The sequence below is a fragment of the Salvelinus fontinalis genome, chromosome 14 (assembly GCF_029448725.1).
Source record: "Salvelinus fontinalis isolate EN_2023a chromosome 14, ASM2944872v1, whole genome shotgun sequence".
Classification (NCBI taxonomy): domain Eukaryota; kingdom Metazoa; phylum Chordata; class Actinopteri; order Salmoniformes; family Salmonidae; genus Salvelinus; species Salvelinus fontinalis.
In genome coordinates, this window is record NC_074678.1 from 24,511,623 (window position 1) to 24,528,372 (window position 16,750).

Genomic DNA, 16,750 nt, shown 5'->3' on the forward strand with positions numbered 1-16,750 from the left:
ACACTATCCAACTCATATATGGAAATAGCTTAAGTGTGCCTTGTTGAGGGTATCATTTAAAAATAACTGCATTAATTGGTGGTGACTTCGAATAGCCTCGCTCATGGTCTGGCAAGAATAGAAACTGAGCTTTTCAAATCTGATCATCCTTTCAGCTAGAGTTGATAGACCTTACATCCTGTCAGTTAACGCTTATTGCCATTTATCACTTATTTCAGATTTCTTCTTATTTTTATATATATATTTTTTTTTACCTCACCCATTAAATGATTAACTTCTAGACCAGGGGTGGAAAAAAACATACAACCTTCCGAACCTTGCGAGCCCATTCAATCGGGCCCCCGTAGGTTTGAGTAAAACTATTTTATATTTTGAGTTAAAAAACACTAATGGCCACTTTTCAACTTCTTAAACTAGATAGAAAGTATGTTGAAGTTATAATTGACCTACACGTTTTAAATAACTTCCCCTTTTCTGGCCCGCAAATTGCTTTTTACAAACAAATTGGTCTGTGCGGCCCTGCACTCCATTCTTTTTATCCCAGTGTGGCACTCAAGCCAAAAGTATTTGCCACCCCTGTACTAAACTCTAGGTGGGTTGGTGTCCCAATCATCCAAGAGGCCACAGTCTCTATGTAGCAGCCTCTATGTAGCAGCCTGATCAGTGAGCCAGATATGAAGAAGCGATCTTTGCACTGCAGCAGCAAAGTAGTTCAGTTTGTCCTTTTGGGGTCCCCGTTGCGTCAATTTCATTGGCCATTCAGACTTGAACATGATTGCGTAAGACTTTATTCAATGGCGCTGGCCGTGGCGAATATGAAGCTAGCTAGTTAGATCACACTAACAGTATCCTGCAAAGAAGTAAACATAAGCGTATTGTTTATTTCTAGTTTCAAAGTAACAGTAACATAGTTGGTCCTCAGACATCCCAGCACAGTAAGATACCATAACTGGCAATTTATTTTTACCTCGCAGTTGTTAGCAAGTTGACTAGCTAGTTAGTAGCTATTGACAAGTGAACTTTTACAACCCATTTTTTATTTTTGATAAATCTAGCGTCAACTAACTAGCTAACGTTTTTATAATTATTACAATGTTGCCTCTTTGCACTAAGGTTAGATAGTATAGCATGCAAGCTAGCTAGCTAGCGAACTGATAAAGGTGTCTTGTATTTTTATTTAGCATCATATAGGACAGAGGTGTATTCATTATGATAACTAACCCATTTCATTTGTGCTAATTGCGCATATGCGAAAGTGTTTGGTGAACGAGATTACCTGTGGTCTATTCATTAGTCGGTTTTGCAACGGAAACAGTTTACTCCAAACGAAAAACATTTTGCAACGAAAACGGGAGTTTCTATTGAACAACTGCAGCTAGGTCCATCACCGTTTTGTTCCGTTTGTTACCGTTTTGGTTCCTATAGTAAACGTTAAACGTTTGCAACAGACGAAACGTTTTGTTACGGAAACACGAATAATGAATACACAACAGGTAATCTTTTTCACCACACACTTCCGCAAATGCACAATTAGCACAGATAAAATGGGTTAGTTATCATAATATTTGCAATTAGTCTGGGTACAAGGTTATTGGATAGGTGTAACTGCCTGCCTGGTCTGGGCTATTATAGATTATTTAGATTATTCCCAAACTCACTCAGCCACTGTCAATTTAGCTACTTCTTCACTGACAAGTATAGCAAAACTGACTGCCACTTATTCCCTTGTTAATGCTTTTTTGTTCTATTTTCAGCCCACAAAAATGCCTGCATTTCGTCAAGTGGGGGAGAAGCAGCTCCCCAACCCTGTTCTGTGTATGGCATGGTCTCCAAAGAGGGATCTTATTGCCCTCGCTAACACTGCTGGCGAGGTAAGGAAAGAAACACACCCCCATATGTTTCATACCTAGATTAATGCCAGATCACATTCGCTTATATTGGGAGTAATTTCATTCATCTCTGTGTCAATCGATGTTTGTGTTGTAGCTGCTACTGCATCGCCTTGCCAATTTCCAGCGTGTTTGGAGCTTGCCACCCAATGAGAATACGGGAAAGGAGATCACTGCGCTTGCTTGGAGACCTGATGGCAAAAGTAAGAGATGGCAAGAGATGGACCTGATTATCTTAAATTACTAATCACATTGGAAGCATTGCATAATTACGTTACTTTACCACTGTTACAACAATAAACCTTCGTACACTGAACACAACATATTTACTACAGCACAGTGTGTCAGCCTCTGCATTTGTTTCACTGCCTATCTAATGTATGTCCTCTGTGCTGTGTTCAGTCCTGGCCTTTAGCCTTGGGGACACTAAACTGGTGGTGCTGTGTGATGCAGAGAAGGCAGAGATTCTTCACTTGTTTCCATTGGAGAACCCTGTGTCCTGCATGCACTGGATGGAGGTGCTAGAGGAGAGCAGGTCTGTAGAGGGGATGTGTGGCTACACTAGACTTCTATTTGAGGGTGTGTGAACTGCATAGTCAAATATAAACCTCTGTCTTTCAGTGTCCTCAACTCATTCTACACCTCTGAAGATGAGTCAAACCTTTTTCTTCCCAAGTTGCCAACTCTTCCCAAGAGGTAAACATGTCTGTATAAGGTCACTGACAACACATCAGCCATTTGACATTTATTCAAGTAAAATACATTTAGGAAAACTCTTGGTTCTTGTGTTAGAGTACAGCATTTTGCTTGTTTTGTGCCATCTGCCCCCCCCCCCCCCACCTAAAGGAAAGTTTTGTTTATTCTTAGCTACAGTACTACATCAAAGATATTCAGGTATGTTTATATATCTTCAGCAACAATGATTCATTTAAATTATATTTCAGACAATCTGTCTGCATTAGAATACATGTTTCTTCATAACCAACCCTCTGTCTCGTAGTGAGGAGAAGTCAGACGAGATCCTGAACCTGTTAGGAGAAGTGAGGTGTGTGCTGAAGGTTTCACATGCTTTATTATTGAACATTTTGTTAACGCACAATCTCATGTACACATACAAATAGTTCCACATCGTCAATTGTCTGCAGACTAAACGTCCTGGTTCTTGGTGGAGGTTCCGGCTTTGTGGAGCTGTATGCCTATGGGATGTATAAGATTGCCACTTTACCGGGGGTAAGATTTCACTCACACACTTATGCACTGGTTCAGTCACCCACTCTCTGCAGTGACTATGATGTAACCAGCAGATTATTTTCGTCAGGTTCCTGGGACGTGTAGCAGCCTGTGTCTGTCCAGTGACCTGAAGTCCCTGTCTATCATCACAGAGATCAGGTCAGCTGACAATGACCCAGAGATCTGCTACATCCAGGTAATCCGTTATGCTCACATTTAAGTGAAATTAAGCATGTTTCTTACCCATCTTGACTGTCATCTTCTATATTCTTCGCTTATTTGAGGTCTTTCACTGTGTATGTTTGTTTTCTCATCCAGCTCGACACAGGGCTGCTGTCCGACTGTCTCCCTGAGGTCACCAGGATGGCACGCAAGTTCACCCATATCTCCACTCTACTGCAGGTCAGTGCCCTCCTTATGTAACTAATATGACTAGAAGTCTCCTCATAGTTCATATTTCCATGGTGATATTTGAGGGCATTCATCAGACTAGTCTGGCCATTGGTCTTTCTCTCTCCAACTTATTCTGTCTCTCTGTATCGTTCCTTCAGTACCTGCGTCTCTCTCTCACCTGTATGTGTGAGGCTTGGGAGGATATCCTCATGCAGATGGACCTTCGGCTCACTAAGTTCGTACAGGTCAGTGGTCACTGTTTAGGGCCCGGTTTCCCAAAAGCATCTTAAGGCTTAGTTCATCGTTAGAATCTTTGTAGGAGCATCGTTAGAATCTTTGTAGGAGCATCGTTAGAATCTCCGAGCCGTTCCCCAATACCATCGTTACTAAAGTTGCACTTGAAAAGGTATGCACTAAAAGACATACAGCATAGGCTATAGCCCTATATACAGTTGAAGTTTACATACACCTTAGCCAAATACATTTAAACTGTTTTTCACAATTCCTGACATTTAATCCCAGTAGAAATTCCCTGTCTTAGGTCAGTTAGGATCACCACTTTATTTTAAGAATGTGAAATGTCAGAATAATAGTTGAGTGATTTTATTTCAGCTTTTATTTCTTTCATCACATTCCCAGTGGGTCAGAAGTTTACATACACTCAATTAGTATTTGGTAGCATTGCCTTTAAATGTTTTAACTTGGGTCAAACGTTTTGGGGAGCCTTCCACAAGCCTCCCACAATAAGTTGGGTGAATTTTGATCCATTCCTCCTGACAGGGCTGGTGTAACTGAGTCAGGTTTGTAGGCCTCCTTGCTCGCACACACTTTTTCAGTTCTGCCCACAAATGTTCTATAAGATTGAGATCAGTACTTTGTGATGGCCACTCTAATACCTTTACTTTGGCCACAACTTTGGAAGTATGCTTGGGGTCATTGTCCATTTGGAAGACCCATTTGCGATCAAGCTTTAACTTCCTGACTGATGTCTTGAGATGTTGCTTCAATATATCCACATCATTTTCCTACCTCATGATGCCATCTATTTTGTGAAGTGCAACAGTCCCTCCTGCAGCAAAGCACCCCCACAACATGATGCTGCCACCCCTGTGCTTCACGGTTGGGATGGTGTTCTTTGGCTTGCAAGCCTCCCCCTTTTTCCTCCAAATGTAATGATGTTCATTATGGCCAAACAGTTCCATTTTTGTTACATTTCTCCAAAAAGTACTATCTTTGTCCCCATGTGCAGTTGCAAACTGTAGTCTGTCTTTTTTATGGCGGTTTTGGAGCAGTAGTTTCTTCCTTGCTGAGCTGCCTTTCAGGTTATGTCGATATAGGACTCGTTTTACTGTGGATATCGATACTTTTGTACCCGTTTCCTCCAGCATCTTCACAAGGTCCTTTGCTATTGTTCTGGGATTGATTTGCACTTTTCGCAACAATGTACATTCATCTCTAGGAGACAGAATGTGTCTCCTTCCTGAAAGGCATGACGGCTACGTGGTCCCATGGTGTTTATACTTGCATACTATTGTTTGTACAGATGAACGTGGTACCTTCAGGCGTTTGGAAATTGCTCCCAAGGATGAACCAGACTTGTGGAGGTCTTGGCTGATTTCTTTCAAATTATGTCAATTAGCCTATCAGAGGCTTCTAAAGCCATGACATCATTTTCTGGAATTTTCCAAGCTGTTTAAAGGCACAGTCAACTTACTGTATGTAAACTTCTGATCCACTGGGATTGTGATACAGTGAGTTATAAGTGAAATAATCTGTCTGTAAACAATTGTTGGAAAATTACTTGTGTCATGCACGAAGTAGATGTCCTAACTGACTTGCCAAAACTATAGTTTGTTAACAAGAAATTTGTGGAGTGGTTGAAACACTCGTTTTAATGACTCCAACCTAAGTGAATGTAAACTTCTGACTTCAACTGTATGTCAATGATCTAGAAATACATTTCATTCAATCGTTCTATTTTGCTAATTGTAAGCTACTGTCTGTCATTTTTTGCCTCAATATATTTCATGATGTGTAACGTGTGCCTTGATGTGCCAAAGATTTAGTGCATTATTATTATTATTATTATTATTATAGGGTAAACATTAGAATAAGCCTCCTCAATATTTGTAGCCATAGGTCTTATGACCTCTTATATCTCATAGGAGCTGAACCATCATCAGTATTGTGGAATAATTTTAATGTTAAGGAAATATTTGAAAGAAAAACGCTGATCCCAGAGCAGCGCTGCCTTTCTTTAGATCATATCAGTATCGACACATGCCTCAACGATGCACTTAGCGAAGGTTCTCTCTGCGTGGTCTTTCAGGAAACGCATTACATCTTCGGCCGTTGTAGGAAAGATGCATCATTTAAAACACTCGTAAGCCTAAGTTCTATCAGGAAACCGAGCCCCGTTCAGTCTGCCTCCAGCCTGTTTTCCAATAATGACATAACACCTAAAAGACATGATCTGAACCAATTCCTATTTTTAGGAGAAGAACACCAGCACACAAGTCCAGGATGAGTTTCTGGAGCTTCTACTATGGGGACAGTCAAGGTGAGAACCGCTACCACGTCCTCCACAACATGCTTTCTAATAAGTAATAGTGCATGTAGTTGTGAGCACTAATGCAAAAACATGTTCAACAGGCCTTTCATTTGAGATGTAGTACTTCAAAGTGTCCTGTAGGTGGCACTACAGGACATAAACCTCATCTGATATGGAAAATAATGATTTAGAGATGTAAAAAGTTTTTTAAATTTAACCGAATTCTCTATTTTTGACCAGCCCTGAACTACAGGCTCTCCTCATGAATCAGCTGACCGTCAAGGTGAGCTGAATAATAAAGTTGTTCAAAGATTGAGTATGATTGTGTGTGGTCATTTTGTAGCTTTGTAAGACTGATGTGTAATTTGTTTGTGTTTCATAGGGGCTGAAGAAGCTGGGCCAGTCTATAGAAACCTCTTACTCCAGCATTCAGAAGCTGGTGATCAGCCACCTGCAGAGGTAGCAACTCAACTTGCATGAATAATTATCTCTTCACTTATTGTGACCCATAATGCCCTTTTTCGGGACCATACAATGCAAATGTCAAGAAATTGCATCATGATTGGTATCACAATCTTTGGTACCAATCCTCATCCCTTCTTTTCCTCTCCTTTCTCCAGTGGTTCAGAGGCTTTGTTGTACCACCTCAGTGAGGTGAAGGGGATGTCTCTATGGAAACAGAAGTTCCAGCCACTAGGCCTGGACTCAGCAGCTATAGAAGGTACAATGCTTAGATCCTGCATAAACCATGACTGATATCTTTACTGATAAATACAAGATTAAAGTGGATGTAATTGTGCAATTAATTTGTCTGTGATGAGATCAGGGCTGACACTCATTAGTAATTTGCATGACTAGAACATTTGTTCAAAATGAGTTTTCTAAGCTGCTTGCAGGATTTTATCAAATTAAAGTTATGTGAATATTTCTGTTTTGTTATAGATGCCATTACAGCTGTGGGTTCATTCACTTTGAAAGCCAACGAACTTCTACAGTGAGTTTTCATGCTTATTGATATGCTATTAGATTAGTATTTTGTTATTTTAATAACACATTATCACTAATTTTAAATGGAGTTGACTTCAACCCTGGTGCTTGTTTAACCTCTCCCCCTCATCTCATTCCTCACTGTCTCTCTTACTCAGAGTGATTGACAAGAGCATGAAGAACTTCAAAGCCTTTTTCCGGTGGCTGTATGTAGGTAAGACCTCACCTTTTTGGGGAGCTTGAGGTATATACCACCTTTTAGTGACTGATGGAACATGTTTGTATATTTAAAATATCATTGATTATTAAATCAAGTGTTTTAATACATATTTATTTCCCTGCAGCTATGCTAAGAATGTCAGAGGAACACGTCCCTCCAGAACTCAATAAGGTGAGATTCAGGTTGTGAATGTGAGACAGAGGAAGAGTTGATCGAAGTAGTGTGATAAACGGTTCAATGTGTATTATTTTCTCATCCATTGGTATGTCAATCTATCCCATTGACCTCAGATGACCCAGAAGGACATTGCCTTTGTGGCGGACTTCCTGTCTGAGCACTTCAGTGAGGTAATATATATGTTGGATAAATATAATAGCACTTAATTCCACAGCTTTTCACAAACTAGCCAATTACATGCCCTCTCCTCTGCTCGGACAGAACGAAGAGCTGTTTGACCGGAAAGGGAAGTACTTTAATGTGGAGCGGGTCGGTCAGGTGAGGGACAAGCGTAGTCTGTCTGTGTGTATATTTTAGTATGTGTGTGTGATCGGTGTAAAATGACACTTTATGTCCTTTTTTTGTTGTTGCAGTACCTGAAGGATGAGGATGAGGATCTAGTGTCTCCGCCCAACACCAAGGGGAACCAATGGCTGAAGTTTCTGCAGGAGAGCACACACTTAAAAGGTGAACTATAACCTTTATCTCAGAAGAGACAACTATGCAGGAAGTGCCTAGTTAAATAAAGGTCAAATATATATTTTTGTTAAATATAGTGTGTGGTTATCCATCATGTTTTAATTAGATGGTGGAAGATTGGTTTGCCATTGTATTTCTCTATTGTTGTGACTGACTTACTGAACTGACATTGTACCTAATTGATTGGTTTATCCAGAGAGCCCGCTCCTCTTCCCTTCATACTCTCAGAAGTCCCTACACTTTGTGAAGAGGATGATGGAGGGGGTGATTGAGTTGTGTCTACAGAAACCTGCTGTAAGTCTAAAACGCATACACAGTGAAACCCAATTTCATTTGCCTTTAGTACTGAAGTGTACACTACTTAATTTGGTCCCTGGCATAAGAAGTACATTGCCAAAGTTTTTCTTACAAATAAGAAAGTAATTTGGCCCACACTGCTGTGTGAAATTTGGCTCAGAATCTGCTGAGTCATGCAGTCATAAGCCTTCTGCCAGGAGTTCCAGGCAGATATAAATCTGACTAACTCTCCGCAATAGAGTTTTCATATTGCATTCTATCCCTCTCTCCCACCTCTGTCTCCCACACTTTTAGTTACCTTGTCCATCACTTCTCTATCCTCCTTCCCAACTTTTATTTAGTTTTCCGCTGGTAATAGGATTTCACTGCAGTAACAAGCTACACATCGCCACCACAGGAGGTTGGTGGCACCTTAATTGGGGAGGAGCTGCTCGTGGTAATGACTGAAGCAGAATAAGTGCAATGGTACCAGTTGAAGTCGGAAGTTTACATACAACTTAGCCAAATACATTTAAACTCAGTTTTTCACAATTCCTGACATCCTGTCTTAGGTCAGTTAGGATCACCACTTTATTTTAATAATGTGAAATGTCAGAATAATAGTAGAGTAATTTCTTTCATAACATTCCCATTGGGTCAGAAGTTTACATACACTAAATTAGTATTTGGTAGCATTGCCTTTAAATTGTTTAACTTGGGTCAAATGTTTTGGGTAGCCTTCCACAAGCTTCCCACAATAAGTTGGGTGAATTTTGGCCCATTCCTCATGACAGGGCTGGTGTAACTGAGTCAGGTTTGTAGGCCTTGCTCGCACACGCTTTTTCAGTTCTGCCCACACATTTTTTTTATAGGATTGAGGTCAGGGCTTTGTAATGGCCACTCCAATTCCTTTACTTTGTTGTCCTTAAGCCATTTTGCCATAACTTTGGAAGTATGCTTGGGGTCATTGTCCATTTGTAAGACCCATTTGCGACCAAGCTTTAACTTCCTGACTGATGTCTTGATGTTGCTTCAATATATCCACCAAATTTTCCTTCCTCATGATGCCATTTATTTTGTGAAGTGCACGAGTCCCTCCTGCAGCAAAGCACCCCCACAACATGATGCTGCCACCCCCATGCTTCACGGTTGGGATGGTGTTCTTCGGCTTGCAAGACTCCCCATTTTTCCTCCAAACATAATGGTCATTATGGCCAAACAGTTCTATTTTTGTTTCATCAGACCTGAGGATATTTCTCCAAAAAGTACGATCTTTGTCCCCATGTGCAGTTGCAAACCGTAGTCTGGCTTTTTTATGGCGGTTTTGGAGCAGTGGTTTCTTCCTTGCTGTGCGGCCTTTCAGGTTATGTCGATATAGGACTCATTTTACTGTGGATATAGATACTTTTGTACCTGTTTCCTCCAGCATCTTCACAATGTCCTTTGCTGTTGTTCTGGGATTGATTTGCACTTTTCGCAACAATGTACATTCATCTCTAGGAGACAGAATGTGTCTCCTTCCTGAGCGGTATGACGGCTGCGTGGTCCCATGGTGTTTATACTTGCGTACTATTGTTTGTACAGATGAACGTGGTACCTTCAGCGCTTTTGGAAATTGCTACCAAGGATGAACCAGACTTGTGGAGTTCATGGCTGATTTCTTTTGATTTTCCCATGATGTCAAGCAAAGAGGCACTGAGTTTGAAGGTAGGCCTTGAAATACATTCACAGGTACACCTCCAATTGACTCAAATGATGTTAATTAGCCTATCAGAGGCTTCTAAAGCCATGACATCATTTTCTGGAATTTTCCAAGCTGTTTAAAGGCACAGTCAACTTAGTGTATGTACACTTCTGATCCACTGGGATTGTGATACAGTGAGTTATACGTGAAATAATCTGTAAACAATTGTTGGAAAAATGACTTGTGTCATGCACAAAGTAGATGTCTTAACTCACTTGCCAAAACTATAGTTTGTTAACAAGAAATTTTTGAAGTGGTTGAAAAACGAGTTTATGTATGTAATCTTCCGACTTCAACAACTGTACATTAAAATCATAGTTTCCAGGTGTTTGATGCAGTTCCATTTGCTCTGTTCCGGCCATTATTATGATCCGTCCTCCCCTCAGCGGCCTCCTGTGATCGCCACATACCCAAGGAACACTGTTTGCATGTTGCAGGTTCATGAAACATTTATCTTTCTAATTCAATGATTTTTCCATGACTTGAGAGATTAATCCAAACGACGGCATATGAATTTGAGTCGAGTCGTGACATGACACTAGTTGTGGTGATACTGATTTGTTCTCTGTTTGTAGGAGGTCATTGGAAAGTCTGTGAAACAGGCTGTTTGTCTGCCCCTCTACACTGTGCCAGAGAGGTAAGGACATATTCATCTACTCTTCACAATACCACAAATTGTTAAATAGTTATGTTTATTTGTTTCATTTTATTGTTTGTCTTTGCAGCTCAGAAAACACTCCAAGGCTTTTTGAACTTCCATCATTGTAAGTAGCAAAAAACCACAAACACTCTGTTCATAATGGTAATGTAGATAATGTATATTACCAAGGTTGTTATTATGTTAACATTGATGTACATTTTTTATTGATGACCAGGTACAATGATAAGAAGACCAATATGCACTATGGAGTGTTCTGCATGCCAGAGATTTCACCCTGCAAGCTTTATCTACTGCGGAAGTTTACTGACCCATTCAGGTACAATACAACACTGCACCCTATTTTAATCTGGTTCAATCCAGATTTGCTCTGTCGTTGATCCCCAAATAGCCCAATGTTTATGACTGAGCATGTGCTTTTTTTGTTTGTCTGATTGTTTATCTTTTTATGTCTGTCACAGGCCTGTTCCCAATGGTCTCATGGCGATAGATCTGAGTAATGTTCTCAGTCACAGTATTGATGATGATGCTGTGGGGGCCAGGTGAGTGCCTCTTGTCTTCCTCTCTTTCCTAGAATCCACTCAATTACCTCAACCTCTACTATACAGGCAAATGATGGGCTCATGCATTGCATATTACTTTGCTCTTATGATGATCTGCAATGGATTCCCTGTGCGTTTCTATTAGTGACAATAATTGTTATAGAACCATGTTTTTTTGTTGCATGTCTATGTTTCAGTTCTGACTGTGTGTACAGTTGCCAGGATGCTCGTTTCTATGATGACGAGACATTGACAGTGGTGCTGCGAGCATCAGAAGAGGAGAACAGGGGGCGTGTCCTTGCCCAGCTCCCTCTTGGCTCTGCCCTCAGCTGTGAGGAGGAGTTCAACTGGGACCCCAGTCTTAGGTGTGTGTGATTGAAACACCTGTCTCCCCAACATGCAAACCTAGTCCTATATTCCTAAACTTAAATAGTGATCTACTCGTAACTGTAACCTACAACTCAACCTCAAACCCTCAATTATGATCTACCTGATTACAAACTGTAACTCAAGACTTGTACCTCCAGTGCAAGTAAACATCAACTATAACCCTAACCTGTAATTCACCTGTTCTAAGCTAGCGATTTACTGTAGGTATTTGCTATGTCTACTTTAGTTTTCTCCACTGTAGTAGTCACCATGGGTCACCTGTAGTATCTGTATTCTCAGGTTGGACCAGCAGAGCGGCGCCATCCCTGTCAAAGGGCTGGTGCTAGAGAACCAGTGGCGAGACTTGGAGAACATGAAGGCCCAGTTTGTGGCTGTGAATGGGATCCGGAAAGTGGCCTGTGTGGTAAGATAATGGGAAGGGGATTCCCTTGCAAAGGTTTTATCTGGCTTCACTAAGCAACTATGCACCTCAATGACCATGTATTGAACACCAAAACAGTTTGGTCTAACAGTGGTTGAGAAATGGTTCAGAATCTCTGTCTGAGGTCCCTCTGTCTTTTCTCCCTCTCAGCTGAGCTCCAACCTGCGGCACGTCCGTGTGTATGAGATGGATGTGGAAGATGAGGAGGATGAAGAGCGGCCTGAGTCGCAGAACGCCAGCTCTGACCAGGATGGCCTGGAGGAGACACCGGCCATCCAGGGGGAGGCGGAGGGAAGGGAGACTGAGGGAGGCGGACAAAGGGCTAAGGAGCAACTAGAGTCTGGGGAAGCACTGGAGCTCTCATAGCAACACCTTGGCCACGTTCAGTTACCAAATGTTCTTGAACGTTGCAGATAGAAATTCCATGAATTGAGCTGATATGATTCCTTATTCTACATGTGAGGCATGTTTCTTCTACATAGGCTATTTCTATTTGAACGTTCTAAAACGTAGCGTCCTGCTGAACGTGCACCTTATCTAGGCCAGAATAACAATTTAACACCCTCCCACACTTTACTTTTGCAGTAATCATAAGTAATGCAACCATTGCAAAGCCGACGTCCCCCTCCAAGCACTTTTATCCTTGATAAAGTAAGAAATAAATACATGTTTTGATAAGAAAACAGCCTTCTGGTTTATGTTTTCATGTGGTTGTTCCCTATGTCTGTAAGGCAAGTGTAGATAGATAATGTAACTTGAATATGATCCTCACAGATAAGAGTTAAGAATTCTGTTTTGATCAACCAATGCTTCAGTCATAACTGTAGTATTTTAAGATGAGAGATTAACACAAATTCCTAGATTACAGTACAGACTGCATTGGGAGGTACTACAGTCGGGGCCAAAAGTTTTGAGAATGACAAATATTAATTTCCAAAGTTTGCTGCCTCAGTTTGTATGATGGCAATTTGCATATACTCCAGAATGTTATGAAGAGTGATCAGATGAATTGCAAAGTCCCTCTTTGCCATGCAAATGAACTGAATCCCCCAAAAACATTTCCACTGCATTTCAGCCCTGCCACAAAAGGACTAGCTGACATCATGAGTGTTGACAAGGACAAGGCTGGAGATCACTCTGTCATGCTGATTGAGTTTGAATAACAGACTGGAAGCTTCAAAAGGAGGGTGGTGCTTGGAATCATTGTTCTTCCTCTGTCAACCATGGTTACCTGCAAGGAAACATGTGCCGTCATCATTGCTTTGCACAAAAAGGGCTTCACAGGCAAGGATATTGCTGCCAGTAAGATTGCACCTAAATCAACCATTTATCGGATCATCAAGAACTTCAAGGAGAGCAGTTCAATTGTTGTGAAGAAGGCTTCAGGGCGCCCAAGAAAGTCCAGCAAGCGCCAGGACCGTCTCCTAAAGTTGATTCAGCTGCGGGATCGGGGCACCACCAGTACAGAACTTGGTCAAGAATGGCAGCTGGCAGGTGTGAGTGCATTTGCACGCACAGTGAGGCAAAGACTTTTGGAGGATGGCCTGGTGTCAAGAAGCGCAGCAAAGGAGACACTTCTCTCTAGGAAAAACATCAGGGACAGACTGATATTCTGCAAAAGGTACAGGGATTGGACTGCTGAGGACTGGGATAAAGTAATTTTCTCTGATGAATCCCCTTTCCGATTGTTTGGGGAATCCGGAAAAAAGCTTGCCCGGAGAAGACAAGGTGAGCGCTACCATCAGTCCTGTGTCATGCCAACAGTAAAACATCCTGAGACCATTCATGTGTGGGGTTGCTTTTCAACCAAGGGAGTGGGCTCACTCACAATTTTGCCTAAACACAGCCATGAATAAAGAATGGTACCAATACATCCTCCGAGAGCAACTTCTCCCAACCACCCAGGAACAGTTTGGTGACGAACAATGCCTTTTCCAGCATGATGGAGCCCCTTGCCATAAGGCAAAAGTGATAACTAAGTGGCTCGGGTAACAAAACATTGATATTTTGGGTCCATGGCCAGGAAACTCCCCAGACCTTAATCCCATTGAGAACTGTGGTCAATCCTCAAGAGGCAGGTGGACAAACAAAAACCCACAAATTCTGACAAATTCCAAGCATTGATTATGTAACAATGGGCTGCCATCAGTCAGGATGTGGCCCAGAAGTTAATTGACAGCATGCCAGGGTGGATTGTAGAGGTCTTGAAAAAGAAGGGTCAACACTGCAAATATTGACTCTTTGCATCAACTTCATGTAATTGGCAATAAAAGCCGTTGACACTTAAGAAATGCTTGTAATTATACTTCAGTATTCCATAGTAACATCTGACAAAAATATCTAAAGACACTGAAGCAGCAAACTTTGTGAAAATTAATATTTGTGTCATTCTCAAAACCTTTGGCCACGACTGTAGACTAGACCCCACCTATCTATGTGGGCAAAGTTAAATTTAGTCCATTCTTCTTCTGTGGGGTTTATCAGCCCACACTCCAATACCTACTGTATTGGAGTGTGGGCCAGAGACGGAGAAACTAAATCCTACCTGCCAGCTCCGTTGCTCTTAAAGAAGATAACAAAATATTTGACACTATATCTGATGATGTTCTACTCAACATACTCTTTAAACAAATTTCCTGTATCCCCTTCTTCCTCATACTAGATCTCAGCCTCTCTTTTTCCCTCTGATACTGCCCACACTGTATCAATACATGCTCCACGGTCTCTGTTTCCTGGAAATAATCACACTTTCCAGTTGGATGCTTTCCTATCACATTTAAGGTCTTATTCAACTGGCTGTGTCTCACCCTTAATCTTGTAAAAAATAGCCTCTTATGTCCCTTCTTGCCATCCTCCCCAACTTTCCTCTGTACTTGAAATAAATGCCTGCCCTTAGTATCTCTATTCCACTGCTCCTGCCATTTCTGCACCATCACTGTTCATATCAGGCTTTTTGCCTCTGCCTTGCTCATTGAAACTACAACATCAACATTCCCACTACTAAGTGCTTGTTTAGCCAGTACATCAACTTCCTTGTTCCCCTCCACATGGGCTGGGGCCCAAGTACATGTTATCTGTATACCCATCTGTCTAATCCTGCCATGGGTTTGTAGCACCTCATAAAGCAGGTCTTGTCTGCTACGTGACCTAAAGGATTGGAGACTCATCAACACTGCACATGAATCAGAGCAAATAACTACTCTTTTTGGCTTGACTTCCTCCACCAACTGCAAGGCCAACAGTATGGCCATCAGCTCTGCTGTATATACAGCCAGATTATCTGTAATAGGTTTATTTATTTATTAAAAATAATGGGGTGATGGTAGTCTAATCGGGTGACGTAACTGGGGAGGAAGTCAAATGTTATTTGTCACATGCGCCAAATACAACAGCTACAACTGTACTGTGAAATGCTTACTTATAAGCCCTTAACCAGCAGTTTTAAGAAAATAGAGTTAAGAAAAGATTTACTAAATTAATAAAAAAGTAACAAGGCTATATGCAGGGGGTACCAAGTCAGTTTTTTTTTAGTTTTCCTTTATATAACTAGGCAAGTCAGTTAAGAACAAATTATTATTTACAATGACAGCCTACCCTGGATGACCCTGGGCCAATTGTGCCCTGCGGGACTCCCAATCACAGCCAGATGTGATACAGCCTGGAATTGAACCAGGGACTGTAGTGATGCCTCTTGCAATGAGATGCAGTGCCTTAAGACCTCTGCAACACTTGGGAGCCCAAATGGGGTACAGGTTAGTCGAGGTAATTTGTATATGTCGGTAGGGGTAAAGTGACTATGCATAGATAATAAACAGCGAGTAGCAGCAGTGTAAAAACAAGGGGGGGGGGGGTTTGTCAATGCAAATAGTCCGGGTATTCATTTGATTAATTGTTCAGCAGTCTTATGACTTGGGGGTAGAAAGTGTTAAGGAGCCTTTTGGACCTAGACTTGGCGCTCCGGTACTGCTTGCCATATGGTAGCAGAGTGAACAGTCTATGGCTTGAGTGACTGGAGTTTTTGACAATATTTTGGGCCTGACACCTCCTAGTATTTAGGTCCTGGATGGCAGGAAGTTTGGTCCCAGTGATGTACTGGGCTGTAAGCACCACCCTCTGTAGCTCCTTACGGTCAGATGCCGAGCAGTTGCCATACCAGGTGGTGATGCAACCAGTCAGGATGCTCTCGATGGTGCATCTGCAGAACTTTTTCAGGATCTGGGGACCCATGCCAAGTCTTTTCAGTCTCGGAGGGGAAAAGGCGTTGTTGTGCACTCTTCACAACTTTCTTGGTATGTTTGGACCATGATAGTTTGTTTGTGATGTGTGTAACGGGATTGAAATGGCTAGCTAGTTAGCGGGTGCGCGTGTAACGGATGTGAAATGGCTAGCTAGTTAGCGGGTACGCGCTAGTAGCATTTCGTTCAAATATTTTTATTGAACACACACAGGAATGGTGTATAGGTATGAAAGGCAGGTATACAATTTTTAACTAAACATAAAAGAGCAGACAGAAATAAAAAGATCCAGAGTTCTGGGTACAAAACAATTAATACAAAACAAGACATACAAAACAAGGACATGCTAGTAGCATTTCAATCAGTTACGTCACTTGCTCTGAGACTTAAGTAGTGTTGCCCCTTGCTTTGCAAGGGCCGTGGCTTTTGTGGAGCGATGGGTAACGCTGCTTCGTGGGTGACTGTTGTCGATGTGTGCAGAGGGTCCCTGGTTCGCGCCCGTGTCGGGGCGAGGGGAC

General features: G+C 41.7%; 1 protein-coding gene across 4 annotated transcripts; it reads left to right on the plus strand.

The window, feature by feature from the left end:
* Window positions 1–763: 763 nt before the first annotated feature.
* On the plus strand, window positions 764–12,680 carry LOC129869666 (anaphase-promoting complex subunit 4-like). Of its 4 annotated transcripts, none has more exons than XM_055944295.1 (29): window positions 764–935; window positions 1,755–1,871; window positions 1,987–2,092; window positions 2,292–2,424; window positions 2,511–2,585; window positions 2,757–2,783; window positions 2,890–2,934; window positions 3,035–3,119; window positions 3,208–3,315; window positions 3,438–3,521; window positions 3,671–3,757; window positions 6,008–6,072; window positions 6,304–6,346; window positions 6,446–6,522; window positions 6,684–6,784; window positions 7,006–7,057; window positions 7,209–7,264; window positions 7,395–7,441; window positions 7,561–7,617; window positions 7,709–7,765; window positions 7,861–7,954; window positions 8,163–8,260; window positions 10,562–10,623; window positions 10,712–10,750; window positions 10,862–10,963; window positions 11,106–11,186; window positions 11,384–11,551; window positions 11,856–11,979; window positions 12,148–12,680. In XM_055944295.1, exons 2-29 carry the CDS (start codon window positions 1,764–1,766, stop codon window positions 12,361–12,363), a joined length of 2,397 nt encoding a protein of 798 aa, XP_055800270.1. In that variant the 5' UTR covers window positions 764–935; window positions 1,755–1,763; the 3' UTR covers window positions 12,364–12,680. The 4 variants fall into 4 exon arrangements, with proteins under 4 accessions (XP_055800270.1, XP_055800267.1, XP_055800269.1 ...); XM_055944292.1 differs by lacking the exon at window positions 764–935 and adding an exon at window positions 951–1,493; XM_055944294.1 differs by lacking the exon at window positions 764–935 and adding an exon at window positions 951–1,493 and having other exon boundaries at window positions 11,402–11,551.
* The last annotated feature ends 4,070 nt before the right edge of the window (window positions 12,681–16,750 follow it).

Bases quoted from the DNA above. Each gene is read 5' to 3' on its own strand.
- LOC129869666 (XM_055944292.1), top strand. The intron at 2,425-2,510 runs GTCTGTAGAGGG...TCTGTCTTTCAG, and splicing joins GAGGTGCTAGAGGAGAGCAG to TGTCCTCAACTCATTCTACA. The intron at 7,058-7,208 runs GTGAGTTTTCAT...TCTCTTACTCAG, and splicing joins AAAGCCAACGAACTTCTACA to AGTGATTGACAAGAGCATGA.